The following is a 16,512-nucleotide window of genomic DNA, read 5'->3' on the forward strand; positions in this document are numbered from 1 at the left end:
TAAGCGTGACCGTCCAATGTGAACCCTTAATGTATGATTAAGCGATCATCACGTGAACATAATTGGTTTCATTAAACTCATTTGAAAAAAAAAAAATCAACATTGTGGTTAAATTCAAAACAACCTTGGGAAAATGTAAATTACACAAATTTCAACATCAATCATTTGCCATTTTCCAGCCACTGCGTGCTGCATTTACCACTTTATTTTCTATTGAAAAGAAGCCTCGCTTTAAATTGTACAACAGTGCCCTCAAGTGGAGAGATTATAAATTGCACCACTCAACTTTTTTAAATCCATGTTTTTATTCACACACGCGCACACACACGCACACACAATGCCACAGTATGATGCCAGATAAAATTAGAATTTAAAAAATAAAATAAAAAGCACAAAAAGTGATTGGCTTGCTTGCAGTTCACAAAAAATATATTCAGCGCTGTCCATGAGGCAAACTACAGTAAATTATCCAAAGGCATTTGTGGAAATATTTGATATCTCTCTATTGGAGGGCTGCCAATAGGGAATGCCCGCAACCTTTGAGGTTCAACGACGATTGTTCAAGCTGCTTGTAAAAAGGCATCGGCGGCTTTTGCAGTAGTAAAAGTTGACAGACTCGCTTTCCCAGAGTTCCTCAGCACTCCTCCTTGATGTAAATTTGTTCGTACGAGTCGGACTCCAAGTGCTCCAGGCGGTCCGTCTGCCCGTTGACGATCTCGTCCGGGGTCTTCATGAACCTGGCCGACACCAAAGCCGTCGATTATGACCGGGAACGGAGCGGTTTCAGAAAGCGGTCTTTACCTGAACAAAAGTCTTTGGCCGGGCTCTTTCCTGATAATGTTGAGTTTGTAGTAGTGTCTCAGTGCTCGTGACATCTTCTCATATGTCATGTTGGTCCTGTTCTGTAGGCCCAGAGAAATGCCAGGTGTTAATCATAGGATTTATAAAATGCAGCCCTTCATTTTTACCTTGTGGTTGCCCCACAGCCTAGCCAGGCCGTTGGGGTCCATGATGCGAAAGACTTTGTTCTCCGGGTCCTCCCAGCGGATGTAGTTCTCGTAGCGGCTGTCTGACAGCAGCTGGTAGACGTAGTCCCACAGTAGCCTGCAGTCTGCCAGGACAAAGCAAATGTAATTTTAGAAGTTTGACTTATGGAAGCTTGCGTGATATGGATCTGCTTCTCGGCGAAAAGTCCTTTACCTGCTATCCGCCCGATGGGCATTTGGTGGTCCTCCGGCGGAGACACGGGCATGAGAAAGTTCCTGTATAGTCCATCGTCCCGATACTGGAGAAGGTGCTGCTGCGGTACGGGCTGGTGAGCCGGCGTTATCGGATGAGTCCGCTCTACTTTAGCTTCGCGGCCGTTCTCCATATGCCCGCCGCGGCTGTGCCTGAAGTCCAAGGCGGTCCCGCCGCTCCTGCTCGTGTTCGGGAACAGAGGGTTCATGATGGTGCTGGGCATGAGCTGGATGACTCGAGGCGGGCCCACCTCCTGGCCTCCCGGGCTGCCCAGGCACGGCGCCTCCTTGGGGGTCGCGCAGCGGCCGTTGGGGGCGCCGGGGGAAACGGGCAGGGGGTACGTGTCCTCGGGCAAGTGGTGGTTGCTGTCGGGCAGCTGGGAGAAGGCCTGCATGTGGTCCTCGGCCTGTTGGTGGTTTGGCGCGGGGGGGGACTGTCGGGGCGGCGGCGGGTGGTGGGGCGAGCGGGAGCGGTGCCGCAGCTCGATGGTGGGCGGGTGCTGGGGGACGGGCTCCGTCGCGCACGGCGCCCGGCGTACCGTTTCTGTGGCAGACGACAGCGTGTTAAACAACAATGTGCGGTGGGGCAATTTGTCACCCGGCTCGCAACGTTGTTGTCGAAACAATGCGGGATAACCGCTCAACCGCCACTGCCAAACAAATGTATTCTCCACTGTCCACTTCAATGTACGGAGTATCTCTAAAAATTATGATGGTCTAAAAACCTATTTATCAACCTTAACACATTCTTTTTCAGTAATAGCTCTTACTGAAACTTGGATGGTTGATAATACATCTAGCTATCCTCTCTCTCACTACACTCCTATACATTCCTGTAGACCAAACAAGCAAGGTGGAGGAGTCTCACTGTATGTGATTGATAACTTAAATTTCTCTCCCAGAAAGGATTTAAGTGTCAATTTTGACATGACTGTAGTAGAATCTGTGTTTATAGAACTCTCCTCTTGCTCACTTATAAACAACAAAAATGTGATAATTGGATGTATATATAGACCACCAGACTCTGATAAAATCACCTTCAATGAAGCCCTCGACTCTACTCTAGAAATTATAAACAAAGAAAACAAATTATGTGTCTTACTTGGTGACTATAATATTAATTTGCTTGAATCTAAGCAGTCACATACAGCAGACTTCCTTAATACATTATATTCCAGAAACTTTTTCCCTCTTATCAACAAACCCTCCAGGATCACAAGCTCAACGGCCACTCTCATAGACAATATCCTATTTAATTCTCTAGACTACAAGATAACATCTGGCCTTTTGATCTGTGATGTATCCGACCATCTACCTGTCTTCCATCTCATCCACAATGATAGTAGTCCTGAAATCAAAGATCATATTGGAGATCAAATGAAATTCCGCAAATTTACTGAGAAAAACATGGTATCTTTTATATCTATCATCAGCTCTGTGTCATGGGATGAGGTTATCCTGTTGCAAGATGTCAACAAAGCCTATCACTCCCTTCTAACAATACTCACAAATGCATTAGAGTTCTCCTTTCCTTTAACTTCTAGTCGTAAAAATAACTCTAAGGGGAAACCATGGATAACGGATGAACTAAAAAAATCTTCACGTAAAAAAAATAAACTATATAGAAAATCTATTGCAAATCCCATCCCTATAAATATAGAAACATACAAGAAATATAAAAACAGATTTACAGCTTTACTAAGGAAAACCAAACAAACTTACTATGCTGATAAATTTACACAAGCCTCCGGTGACATCAAAACAACGTGGAATCTTATCAACCATTTATTACATCGCAAGAAATCAAAAACATCGACCCCAAATGAGATGCTGGGGAAGAATAGAGCTCATTCAAACCCAATAGATATTTCTAATGGTTTCAATGATTTCTTTGTAAATGTTGGCGCTACCTTGGCATCTAGCTTCTCAACCTCTGATACAAGCCCCTGTTGCCTTATTAAAGGGCAGTTTCCTTCACTCTCCATTCTTGACCCTCCTAGTGTTGAGGAAGTTTACAACATCGTCATGAGCTTGAAAAACTCGGCCCCTGGCCATGATGAGATCAGAAGCATACTTATTAAGAAAATTATTCATTCAATAATAATTCCACTAACACACATTTTCTCCTTATCTTTAAAATTTGGCATTGTACCCCAAGAATTAAAAATTGCTAAAGTCATTCCTATCTTCAAAGCTGGTGAGACTAATGAATATGGTAATTATCGACCTATATCCGTACTTCCTTGCTTCTCCAAGATTCTAGAAAAACTGGTTTACTCAAGATTGGCAAAGCACCTAGAAACAAACAATATTCTCTATAAACATCAATACGGTTTCCGCAAAAAGTTTTCTACTGAGCATGCACTGCTTCAGCTTGCCAACCACATCTCAACGGCTCTTGACAATAAGAAATTCGCTCTTGGTGTCTTTCTAGATTTAAGCAAAGCATTTGATACTGTCGACCATAAGATCCTCATCGCTAAGCTAGAGAGATATGGAGTGAACGATTCTGCCCTGAAATGGTTCACAAACTATCTCGCCAACAGAGAACAATATGTATATATAAATGGTTGTTCTTCCAACAGATCTAAAATACTATTTGGGGTCCCGCAGGGCTCAATATTGGGTCCTCTATTATTTTTGGTGTACATAAATGATTTTTCCATGTCTTGTTCAAATTTTCTTCCTTTGTTATTTGCGGATGATACCAATCTCATTGCCACCCACGAGGATTTTAATTTCCTCATTGCACGTGTGAATACTGAGTTGCACGCTGTTACAAAATGGTTCAAAATAAATAAGTTGTCACTCAATATAAACAAATGTAACTTCATGATCTTCTGCAATATAAATAAATCTTACCCCAAAGAACAGGCCAAAATTTACATAAATAATAACGAAATCCATCAAGTTACTAGCACTAAATTCCTAGGAGTTATAGTAGATAAACACTTAAACTGGTCTGAACACATTGATTTGGTTTGCAAAAGATCCATGAAAACGCTAGGTATCTTACGAAAAGTTTGTCCCTTGGTCCATCCGTCTGCTCATCTCACTCTGTATTATAGTTTCCTCTTTCCTTTACTCAATTACTGCAACATAGTCTGGGCAGCTACATATCCAACATACCTCAGCAAATTACTCATCATACAAAAGAAGTTCCTAAAAATGATCTCTTTTTCAAATAGATATGAACCATCGGCACCATTGTTTAGAAACTATTCATTACTGCCAATTGATAAAGTAAATATTCATCAAACCTGTCTACTCACCCATAAATATATATACAGGAAACACTGTCTTCCAGCCACTTTTCATAATTTCTTCGCATTTGTATCGGAATTACATTCTTATCCTACAAGACAGGGGGACAATCTCCACCCACCGTCCTGTCGAACATCACGCCATCAATACAATATCCATTTTAGAGGGCCCTCACTCTGGAATGAGCTACCAATCCATATTCGATCCATATCTTCACAGGTTGCTTTTAGAAAGCACCTGAAACACCACCTTCTCCACTCATGATCCTACCAGTCCAAAATTACTCCACCGCACTCAGCTGATCCATACTAAGAACATCAACTTAAACCACTATTTATACCCTGATTCTTCCTTGTTTTGTTATTTTCTGTTTGCAGTTCTTCTGCTTCCGCTCAGCTATTTTCTTACCTGGTGTTTTTTGATTGTTTCAACATCACTAAAGTGTCAAATTTTGTTTCTCTTGTTTCTCATTTTGTATAGTGTATTTGTTTATGTATGTATACGTTCACTTTCGTATATATGCATATATAAATATGACGATTTAATATTTAGCTAGTTATGCTTGTGTTTATTCATTGATGTTTATTCATTTATATATATATATATATATATTATTATTATTTTTTTTCTTTCTTAAACACTTGAATAATATTTGATGTCACAGCACTTTGTTTGTTGTGCACTTTGATTATACAGGAGTGGAGCTCCTTACAAGCCCTAGGCTTCGTCTCCCTCCCTGCACTGTTATTTGTTATAATAATATGTGCTAAACAATAAACTAAACTAAACTAAACTAAACATAATTCATTTGATTGTGTGAGTCATGAGGCTGAGGCTAACTTGGCGGCGCAACAGATTCGTGCGTGGAAACTTGTTTTTGTTTTCACCTGGCTTATGCGCCAAAAGCAAAACACAAAAACTGGCTCGGCCAGTGGTGGAAAAGTTCGCCACAATGCGCTGGGTGCTGCTTTTGTTTTGTGTTTTGTTTAGTTAGCAACGTCATCCCGGTCTTACGTAAATTAGAATGCGGGATTCACTTTTGGGGTTAAGAGTAACAATCTTGAATAAATTCTTTATTTGTATTACATTCAAGGAGATCCGATGTACTTTATAGCAGTTTTAGCTTTAGGCAAAAATAAACACAGCTGAACCAAGAAATAATAAAGGCTGGCCACATCAATCAGTTATTGTTCAACTCTAATTCAATTGAATTAATCTGAATAATTTAGAGGGGAAAAAAAACATGTCGCCGGAATTCACACGCAAAATATGACAATGTCCAAAATGTAGCTTTAAAAGGCTTTTCGAGAGCGTTTTTGCTTCTGCCCACTAGGTGTCACTGTTGTCCCATAGTTTTTTTTGCTACATTTAAAGCCCTGTGTGGCGCCAAGGTTACATTTGTAGCCTTTGCCATGATTCCAATGAATCCCCAAACGAGCCAGCCGCCAGGTATTTTCCGACCGACGGCAAACCACATGTCCAAACTGCAGCCCGATTTTATGGCGACTCCTTTACTTTTTTTAAATACGGCAGCATTTCCTCGTGAAACAGGTTTCACCACGGCTAAGTCAGCTCTTGTGGTAACTCTCGTGCGTTTGTTCGGCATTCACGTGGCGTCGGTGCCAGAAAACGGCATCAGTTATTCGCGTCTGGGAATTAGCGGTGACAAACCGGTTTCGATCTTGTTTGACCGCAAGAATGCGGACCGGCGCGGCGGGGTCACTGACCTTCGAGCTTCAGGTGCTGCGCCGAGTTCTCGGGCAGTAGGTGGAAGGAGTTCCCCGGGAAATAGCCAGAGGGGTAGAACACGTGGGGCTTCCTCTGCTTCAGGGTGTGCTGCAGCAGCTCGTATAAGACGTCACCTGCGGGGAAAGGGGAAAAAAAAAAAAATGACTTGCCGGACTTTGAGAAAACGGGAAGTCACGATTACGGATTTCTGAGAAAACCGACGACTTAGGTGTAATTTCCAGGCAGCATGACGCTTGCGTAATATTGGAAGGGTCACTCCCGCGTTCAGTTTGGGGAAGAGGGAATGGCTTCTATCGATGCGAATTTCGAAATGAGACGTGGCCCTGTACACGTCCGTCATTCTCCTCCAAGTGGCCATACAGTCGGGGACAAAGCCCAAACAGGAACTTCACGAAATGATTAACAGCCTTGGTGTTGACTTTCGAAGGCGGTCAAATGGGATCAAAACAGGTTTAACAAATAACTTCACATAAAGGAAAAAGGAACACCGAGATAATGTTTGACAGCTCAGAGAAAAGAAAAAAAAAAAGGCTTTTAGCATAACAAGGAAATGAGTCTCATAATGGAAGTGATGGTGGACACGCATGCCCAAATTTCAGTTCACTTTTTCAGCGCCTGGAAAATTGCTGCTTCTTGATTCAAGATGATTTGAATGGCTTCTAAACGTATTCCATATGGAAATGCAGCATAAAACAAATAATCATAAAAATACTTAGTCAAATTTGGCAGTGAGTGATGAGCAACATATTTTAGTTGAGGGAAATATTTCATTACGTGAAGCTCAGGGAAACAGGAAATGACTGGAAATAAAGTAAAGAAATAAAATCGTAAAAATGAAAATGAATATTAATAAACAACAATAAAATAAATTCACCTATTGCCTGTCAGATAAAATAAAGGGAGAATAGTAACCAACCCAAAAGAAGGAAATGTCAAAAAGTCATTTTATTACTCAGTTCCTGTTCCATATTGAAATGAAATAGCTGTCTGCTTCGAGAGAGAGAAAAAATTGCATTTTGCTTCAACCCGGCCTGCTGCCAGTGGTTGCCGGGGCAACAGTTGAGGTTCGCACTTCCTGATTAACCGTCCCCTACTTCCTCCAACCCCCGTTTTGCAGCCTTGCGTCATTAGCGCTGGATGACTTTATTGATTTGTTGATCGTTCGTTAAAGCTGTAAAAGCTTTTTTTTTTTTTATCAGGCATTATTTTCACTGTCCTGGTTTCTGACCTTAGTTTGTTCCCTGAAGTAATCGTGCAGTTTATTCATAGTAGCGTATTTTATTTGAATTAACTTCTGGAGAGAGGGAGAGGGAGGGGTGTACCGGAGTGAGGCGAGCGGTAGCGGAAGTCCTCCTTGGTGAGCAGCAACAAGGCTTTGCCGTTCATCTGGAAGGAGCCGCTGGTGATTGGTCGCAGCGCAAACTCCTTCTCGGCCCATCGCAGCCACTGGGCCACGTCTTCTCTGCTCCAGAACACCGGCTGCAAACCTGCGGCGGGAGGGGGAGACAAGTTAGAAAAAAGGAGCTGCAACGCTGATGAGAGAAAACAAAACGCAGCGGGGAAGGGCAAACGGAAGGAAGGAAGGAAGAAAGACGGAAAGGCCGGATGGAGGGGAAAGGAGGAGGAGGAGGAGGGGAGAGCGGTGGAGAGGAAGGAAGGAGGCCGAGGCAGTAAAGAGGATATTGAGGAAGTGGAGATAAAAGGAAGGCGCAATTACGGGAACGAACAGCGGTGGTAAAGAAAAGGTCGCTCAGACACTGCGAGGAGGTTCCAATAAACCATTCCGAGAGGATAGGTCCAAAAGTCATATGTGGGAAAAAAAGGCCAATATGAAAAACCATAGCCAGACTTTCATTTGATCACTTCTGATCTTGTTCTCAAGGCAGCCGGTTTATTAGTGTGCGAATAAAAAACCCACAAGGACACACGGAGTGAAATGGTTCGAGACTTTTTTCCCCCCACCTCCATTTATTCCAGGCAGTGCAATCACTTCTTTTTTTTTTTTGCTTTCTGTGTAATTCAATGATTGGCGTTGCACATTTGTTTACTCATTTATTTTCTCGTTTTAAGTTATATTGAATGTTGAAATTTCAAGCATTCAAAGAATTTTCCTTTCGCTCGCTGAAACATGTTTGGGCGGCGGGGTCAAGGGGTCAGCCGCACGCTCACCCCGGGGCCCAAAGAGCGAGCGGCGCGTTTCGCTCTGCCAAAAAAGCCGCTCTCAGCCATCTGCACCGAGCCCAAAGGAGGAAGTACGGGGAGAGGAAAAAGGGGGGAGGGGTTTAAAAAAAAAAAAAAGCTGTCCCACGACACGCTCGGGCAGGAAGTAATCCAGCTCGAGCTTCGTTTCGGCACAGGAAACTTCCAGCGGGAAGGTTAAAGAGCAGCAGCGGAAGGCTCATGAAGTCGGTGTGGGAAAAGACGGCCGTTGATTGATGAAAGACTAATAAAGACGGGGAGACTCGTTGAAAAGATGTACAACGGCGAGAGAAAGACAAACAGAAAAGGAAGGCGATACGAGGCCCGAAGTTCAGAATGGGGGCAACCGAGCTATTTTGGGAGCTAACCCATTTAGCGCCGGCGACGCGGGAGGGGCTCCGTTGTGAAGAACCGTTTTGAATATTAATCGTATCATATATATAAAAAATAGAACATTTGAAGCGAAGACGTCTAGCATTGTGTTGAGGTAGTGGAGCGTTGCGTAAATGTACACACCCTTGGCCATCATGACTGGTGAATACATAAAAACAAAGTGGACTATCAGTCAAGCCCAGGACTTTGCTCCAAACTCTCATCTTTGGTAAATGTTTGCCTTTCAAAGCAGAAGTAGGCGTCGCTATCTCAGCTACATTATTATTTTTTTTTAATAAACCAAGATGGAGGAGGTATCCAGCCATGACCCTCTGACACCCTGAGTCAGAGCCTTGCGGCCACGCGAGCAAGTCATCGAGTCATTTCCCCTCCGGCACTTTTGCCCCCCCCCCGTATGGTGTGCACAATTTAAAGCATCGTCCTGCGCCTCCTCGGGTCGGCAGGCATGCGCTTGTCCCCATCCAGCAGAACTGGACCGAGTCCAGTCCAAACAGACATAAAACGCATCATCAATCACACGCGGCGTTTACGGCCAGGAAGTAGCACGACCTGTTCCCGATTTGTTTGTTGTCAGGAAACAAGAGCAAGTTGGCTCTTGCAGGCCTCTTTCCAACTTTCTTTTTGCGAAATATGTCCCCTACAAAAAAAAATGTCTTTTTTTTTTTAATGCTTCGTCAAATTGAACCAAGTAGCCTGTCGCAAGTTGTTTGACCCGAATTAGGCTATTTTTAATCGAGCAGTTTTAGCAGCGACTTTTTGAAGCGAAGCACAGATTGTGCTTTTTTTTGTTAAAAAGTCCATTGTTATATTTGCATATATTCAATTCATCATATGGTAACGCCGAACCTGCCCCCCCCTTCCTCGCTGACCCCGCCCCCTCCTTTTTGAAAACATCATGCGGAGTGTGTCGCGAACAGGAAGAGAGAAGGGGGCTGCATTCAGCTCGCTCTCTGGCATGTGAGAACAGTTTCCCTTTCAGAGAAGACCAAGCGACTTAAAACACACAGACACACACACACAACAACATTTATTCAGGAAGCACTGTCTGCCCACTCAGGAAATTCCTGAGGACAAGAGCTGCTTCCAGGGGCAGGAAATTTCCCCTCAAACACACACACACACACACACACACACACACACACACACACACACACACACACACACACACACACACACACACACACACACACACACACACACACACACACACACACACACACACACACACACACACACACACACACACACACACACACACACACACACACACACATGCACAGACACACACGCCTATCGAGCATATCCAACACAAAAAAGAGCATAAGGGGCAGTTAGTGGCGCAAATTGAGTGTACTGCAATGTTGTTCCCCGACGCTTCCACCTACACATGCTTTACACAAACATTCACTCGCCCACCCGCTCAAACACGCGTCTTGTTGCCATGGACATCTCTACAATCCGGCTGGATTTTTTTTTTTTTTAATGTTCATGCTACATTTGGTAGTATTTAGTAAAGTCAAGGTGGATTTAATGTATTGTATTTGTATTGTAATTAGGGCTGGGCTCATTATGCTCAAGAAATGAAAACAATAATATCGAAAATTAACTTTGACTCGGCTGCGCAACAACGCAATGTGGCGAAAGACAATGTGATTTCGTCTCAGCGTCGTCTTTTAATTGAGGAGTTTGCATTGCCCTCAAGGGTTAATAGGATGAGGAACAGGCTGTGACTACCCCCCCCCCCCCCCAACATCTAATCCACTTCCTCCCCAGGAAATGGAGAAGGCGGATTTCTGCCCACACTGCAATTTCCTCCCTCATTCTTTTTTTTTTTTTTTTTTTTTCTTTCAACCCCCTCCCTCCCTCCTCTTCTCTCTTCCTTCACTCTTTGCACACGCCTCATTTCCCACCGCGCACTTGTTTGCATAGGAAGGACGAGCGGAGGTGTCGGGCTAGACGAGAGAGCCGCTCGTTTCCTGCCGGGTCGGCGCGAGGAACCGCGTTTCGAATGCCACCGCGGCAAACTTCCAGCAAAGCACGCGGAAGTGACCCGCCGCCGGAAACAGAAGCAAAAGCCCTTCTTCCCCTTTTTCTAAAACAAAAGAGTTTCCTGCTAATGTCATCCGACAGCTTGGCAAACGTCCTCAACTCACTAAGTTAACAAAAAAAAAAAGTTAAATATTGACGAATGTTTTGGACATCGCAGTTACACGTTGAAGGTTAGGCCGACTATCTCTTGGAAGCCCACCAACCCCACCTGCTTTCCTATTGGTTAAAAAAAATACGAGTAATTACCAGTCCAGTACCAATAAATAAAAAAATCATACAGTACAATACGTGTGTTTTTAAAAAATAATCGCCCGAGGGACACGAACTGCTCTTTGATCGCCACCGTGTTGTTCGTGCTAGCATTAGTGTTGTTAAGTGTTTGCATTTGTTTATAATATCGTCTGTAGCTACGGGGCAATGAATATGCTGACACTAGAAAAATATAAAGTGTATTTAACAAGCGGGCGTTCTCCCACTGATGATTTTCTTCTGAAAATTGTTCATGGTAATTTTTGAAGTTGGAGCCTACTGTACTTGCTCAGCTCTTTGTGGTCATGTGACACGTAGACTGGTGAAGGAGCTCCATCAGTTCTGACTCGGTGACGTTTTGAGGAGGACACGTGTGTGTGTGTGTGTGAGACTCACGCAGGTGTGCAGGCAGTCTGGCAGGCCTGTCGTCCATTCGGCTGGCTGGCCTGGCGGCGGGCGCATGGACGGGGGCAGGCGCATGGACGGGGGCGGGAGCGTGGACGGGGGAGGAAGTGGAGTTTGGCAGCGGGTTCGCGGAAGGACTGAAAGAGCGCCTCTCCTGCTATGAATAGACAGAGACACAAAAGCCGGGCTCACTAAATGTGCCAAACTCGCCATTGGCCCTGAACCCAGACAGCACAACCACACACAGGCCTCACGACTGATACACAAGCTTGTTATGCCACACGTGCGTTGACGCAATAACCAATGAGTGGAATAACGTCGCTGGGTCAGTCCAATAGGAAAAACGTAAACAATGAAATAAAATCAATAGAGCTTTGAGCAGCTGAAATGCGGTATGCTTTTTTCACACTGAGTAGAAGTAGTTAAAGTAGTCGGCGCCGATACCGAGAGCCGATACTGCTTTTTGCGATTAGCATCATTTCAATTATATGTCAGGCTGGTAATGAGGTATCGGAGTGTAGTATCGGTGTATTCTTCCCTTCCAAACTGATTGCGACCACGCTCGCTCGACGGTGTTTTGTCAAAACGCGATTTTGCTCGTTTAATCAGGTGTTATGGTATTTCTGATCGATCTCTTGTGACGGGCAGTTTTGACCGTTCGCACTAGTTACTCGACCGTTCCAAGACTTGTCATGGAAAAACGCAAACATATCAACCGGACGCTGGGAGCCATTGTTTACAAGTTCTCAGCGCTTCTTCTCCCAGATATTTTCCCATGTGGAAAAACCACCCGAGACCACCGTCGAAGATGGGGCGTCCTAAATATGTGCGTATTTATGTTTGTTGCACTGCGTTGAGGCGGCAGTGCGTTGGTTTAAAAATGCCAACTTGTCCAGCGTCTGCTTCCGTTTCTGACTGAGAGAGGAACAAGAAGGCAGCGTATTTTGAGGAAATGAAGCTCACTTCTTGCTTCTTCCCTCCTCCTGCTGCCGGCACCCAGTCACTTTTGTGTGCATGTGTGTGTGTGTGCACGCACCAACTGAATGTACCAGGAATTTCCTGTGGAAGCCAAGAACCAATCTTACAGTCTTCCATTTCCTCTTTCATGCAGATCTTTTGCGAGACATCCAAACCGACCTTTAGAGGCACTTTTCTATCCATGGGGGGGGGAAGGGGGAAGTCGTCATCTCGAGGCGGTTGGGACTTTGGGGAGGGGAGTCATCGAGCTTGTGATAGAAAGGGCGTCAAAGTGACAGAACCGGGCTGTGGGCTGTCAGACGATGACTCCTCACAATGACATCATACTCGCTAATGACTCGTCATTACTCACAAAGAGAAAAGGCAGCCTTTACGATTGTTTCGGTTAGCGCCATTTCACGGAGTGGCTGGAAAAGGCCTAGACCGCCTCGTTTCTTATATTTGCATTGTTTTGAAACAGTTTGGAGAGCTTCGATTGTGGATTCTTGAAAATGATTGAAAACTGAAGGACACTCGGCGATAAATGCCTCATTAATGGACCGGTCTGACCTCAAATTAATATGGGTAGATACATTTTTAGTCATAAAAATCTTGTCATATCTCTTAATCAGGGCCCGTGACCCTTAATTAAACAATATTATACTACAAGAATAAAATATGAGCTGCAGTTCATGTCGTGCAGTTGTTTTGGCTGGATCTTCTTAATCTAATCATTTTAATTCGAATTGGATCGTAAAGAAAATTGACCGCGCTTGTTGTCGCTGCGCCAACAATTCCTTATCGCGCTGTAATTGTGAAGCAATAACTAAAAGCCGCTTGGCAACTCGTTGCACCACTTTCTTTTATTCGGGGGTTATTCCAATGTGCAACAGATCGAGTGGACATCTCGGCTTGTCGGTGCCAGTCACGACTTGAACGCGCAGTCCACGCGTGGGGAGCAACAGATGAGCGGCCAAAACCAAAACAAACCATTCAAAGCGATCACACCACAACGGAAGACCCCCCGCCCCCGCCCTCCACGCGTCGTTACCTTGGGTGCAGCCGTGGGGGATTCAGACATGATCTCCCGTTAACTTCTCCTCTTCCACTTATGACTCTCTTCAAAAGTGTTTCTTTTTCCTCTGTGTCGCGGGTGGCGTGGACAAGTTGTCGTCACGCAAGCCCCGGCGCTGCTGCTCCGCCGCCGCCGCCGCTGCTGCTTCTTTTCGCCGCTTGCTTCTTATCTGCCGCAACGCTCCATTGCTCAGCGCGGAAAGACGACAAACTTCTTTTGTCTTGTCCGTGTGTTTCCTTTTCACGTGTCGGCGGCGCGCACATAAATAATCCCTTCCTGGAAGAGCGAAAGACGCGCGCGCGCACGGTACGCATGCACGCTCTCGCTCGCTCGCTCGCTCGCTCTCATTGATCCGGACGTGTGTAAAACGGCGAAATGACGTCGATTCCCAGCACTGAGCCTGGCCCCCTTTTAAAGGGAAACAACAAGCGCCTAGTCTCATTTCGTTTTCATCTCTACATCACTAAAAAGTGTTGCACTGCAATAAATGCACAATAAACTTGCTATGAAATAGGAATAAGCGATGGCCAATTGCACCGATTTATTTTCCAATCTCATAACCGATAATTGTGCAAATATCGGGAATAAGTCTTTCATTCTTTGGCTTGATTATGTTTCCTTCTCTGTCCTCACAAATGCTCCGTTTAGTGCGTTGCGGTTTAGCCGGAGGTGTCGCACAGAGTCTGTTGGGTTGCCGCAACTTGTTAGGATTTTTCCACAAACAACATCTTGGCTGTATGGATCTGAAGTGTATTCACAGAATGTGGGATAAACCAATACTAGTTGTCATACACGCTAAAAGGTTCATAATTGCACATAGATAGCGCAAGATGGTGGCAAAGCGCTTTCATGGTTGCCGCCAGATGGCGCCAAAGCGATTTTCTTTTATGTTAGTAAATAAACGAGGATAAGTACTTAAAATAAATATGTATGTGGTGAATATATGAAAGTGTGAGGGTTCATTGTACAGTTATTGGTCCAGTGAAGTATGTTGTAGTGGCTGAGCTTAATGTATCTTGGGTTGTTCTTGCAAGTTTGTGAACAAAGACAAAGATTCAAAGAGTAAAGAAAGTGGATTCCCAAACAGTATTGGTCAGTTGCAAAAGGAAGAGAGAAAAGCACGTTTTTGATAAGGAAAGCAGCGTGCAAAATAAAAAGTGGGTCAGGTCGAAGGTAGGAAGGTTGGTGGGAAGGAAGCAGGTCAAGATGGAAGAAGGAAAAGCAACTCTGAGAGAAGGAAGGAAAAATGTCAGGAAGGAAAACAATTGTTGGAAAATACAAATAAGTCATAACGATCAACAGGTCGCCATTGTAAATGACAAAGTGTTCTCAATTGGCTTACCTGGCAAAACATTGAATAAAAAAAATAAATAAATAAAAACAACGTTCCCCTCCGTATTGTTTTAAAGAAATAATCTCGCAATACTGTGCTGCCCCCTTGTGGCTGATACGGGAATCTGGAGACAAGCAACACAAGTAACGTTTTGAGGCAGTAATCCTGGAAAATCCAATTCACGATATTTTCTTTAACAGTGTGGGATACAATTTTATTTATTGTATTCTATTTTTTTTTTGAAGGGGATTATTTCAGTGTATCTGGACATTGGGCCACCTGATAGCGCTACCTCCAAAGTTTAAAAGAGTCCCAGAATAAACTACAAAAAAAAAATTATCTGAACAGATAACCTGAGATAGAAAGCAGTGTAACAGAAGCATTTGAGTGAAGCAATGCATGCTGACAACATGCCTCTGCAAGCACAGGCAACACGGCTGATTTGCTCTAAAAATGGCCACTTCGACTGTCTCTGACATTTTGCAGGCACGTCACGAGCCCCGTAGGCCCCCCCGCCCTCGCCCCTGTTCGCGTGTGCTCCAACTCCTCCGTTGATAAAAGAGCTCATGCAGGCTCAAGAGGTAATTATGATGCACTTGATTTGTATAATCCATTGAAATACACACATGCTCCACTCAACCTGGGCTGAACTCGTGAGCACGTGTTTTGGTTGCCGTGACCACCTGACCATGTGGTGTCTGTTCCAGGGCCTTGAATTTGACCCATACAAAATCCCCCCCCCCTTCCCATAAATGAAAAGTCCATCTAGTGTTAGCACAGACTCATTGAATTAATTGAGCATCATCAATCCACGTTTTAATCAATACCGGTGATCCACTAACACGGCTTCCATTTGTTAACGTTTTGTCCTCCAACCACATTACGGCGTGACTGCATTTTCCGACTCTCCGGCAGTCTTTGTTGCCCCCTTTAAATCTCTTGGTACATCAAGAAAAGAAAACATTGCAGTACTTTGGGGTGCCGTGGAGTCCGCTGCCCACACTTTCTTAAAAATAACTGCCAGCGAGTTGCAGTGTGGATTGCAAGCCAGAGCCCAAACAACTGCGATATAGCCAAAATGAATGCATAGAAGTGTGGGTGTTTCATTAGGCCCTCAAACTAGTTTACTCGGAGAAAATCAAATTGACTGGCCTGTCACCGCCATTGCTTTGTTTTGTCGGCCCACCCAGTGATAGGAAATAAGCAGTGACATTACCCAGCCTAAGCAGCTACTTCCTGTCTGATGCACGCCCGCAGCGGCCGGTGGGAAGCGACGCTCCCGCAGAGATGTCTGCTAGGATTCTGCATCTTCAAGTGTGTACGTTTGGATGCCACAGAGACAATGCAGGTGTACCTAATCTAATGTCCAATTTGCTCTCTCACAGTTTCCTCTGCCGTGATGGGCTTGACAACCTACGACAGCAACACACTTTGAGGTCAGGCCGGATCTCCCTTGGTAGAATTTGTTGGTATTGTTGGGCAGTAACTGAATTTCCACATTCATTTGTATATTTTCTTTGTGTATTTGGTTACTTAAAAAAAAAGAAATCACCCATTACTCAATACTTTTAATTTATTTGTAAGTAATCATTTGGTGATTT

At 44.3% G+C, this 16,512-nt stretch overlaps 2 protein-coding genes across 3 annotated transcripts in view; one reads left to right on the forward strand and one right to left on the reverse strand.

Annotated features, from left to right (window-relative positions):
- Window positions 1-286: 286 nt before the first annotated feature.
- On the reverse strand, window positions 287-13,923 carry etv6 (ETS variant transcription factor 6). Of its 2 annotated transcripts, none has more exons than XM_037243402.1 (8): window positions 13,555-13,923; window positions 11,538-11,700; window positions 7,574-7,738; window positions 6,230-6,364; window positions 1,201-1,782; window positions 969-1,111; window positions 802-902; window positions 287-737 (listed from the first exon to the last, which is right to left on the reverse strand). In XM_037243402.1, exons 1-8 carry the CDS (start codon window positions 13,582-13,584, stop codon window positions 635-637), a joined length of 1,422 nt encoding a protein of 473 aa, XP_037099297.1. In that variant the 5' UTR covers window positions 13,585-13,923; the 3' UTR covers window positions 287-634. The 2 variants fall into 2 exon arrangements, with proteins under 2 accessions (XP_037099297.1, XP_037099296.1); XM_037243401.1 differs by having other exon boundaries at window positions 11,538-11,703; window positions 13,555-13,922.
- A 2,194-nt stretch (window positions 13,924-16,117) lies between these two features.
- Window positions 16,118-16,512, forward strand: part of LOC119117206 (synapsin-3-like) — a 28,962-nt gene continuing 28,567 nt past the window's right edge. Inside the window, exons 1-2 of the mRNA XM_037243374.1 lie at window positions 16,118-16,225; window positions 16,297-16,347. The gene's annotated coding sequence lies outside the window, so the exon portion shown is untranslated. The remainder of the gene's footprint in view (window positions 16,226-16,296; window positions 16,348-16,512) is intronic.

The sequence above is a fragment of the Syngnathus acus genome, chromosome 23, assembly GCF_901709675.1.
Source record: "Syngnathus acus chromosome 23, fSynAcu1.2, whole genome shotgun sequence".
Classification (NCBI taxonomy): Eukaryota; Metazoa; Chordata; class Actinopteri; order Syngnathiformes; family Syngnathidae; genus Syngnathus; species Syngnathus acus.

What these genes read in the sequence shown, in the direction of transcription:
- etv6 (XM_037243401.1), bottom strand. Translation starts at nt 13,584, where the DNA reads ATGTCTGAATCCCCCACGGCTGCACCCAAG. An exon ending in CCCCCACGGCTGCACCCAAG is followed by an intron (nt 11,704 to 13,554) that starts GTAACGACGCGT and finishes GTCTATTCATAG; the next exon opens with CAGGAGAGGCGCTCTTTCAG. An exon ending in CTACCGCTCGCCTCACTCCG is followed by an intron (nt 6,365 to 7,573) that starts GTACACCCCTCC and finishes CTTTCCCCGCAG; the next exon opens with GTGACGTCTTATACGAGCTG.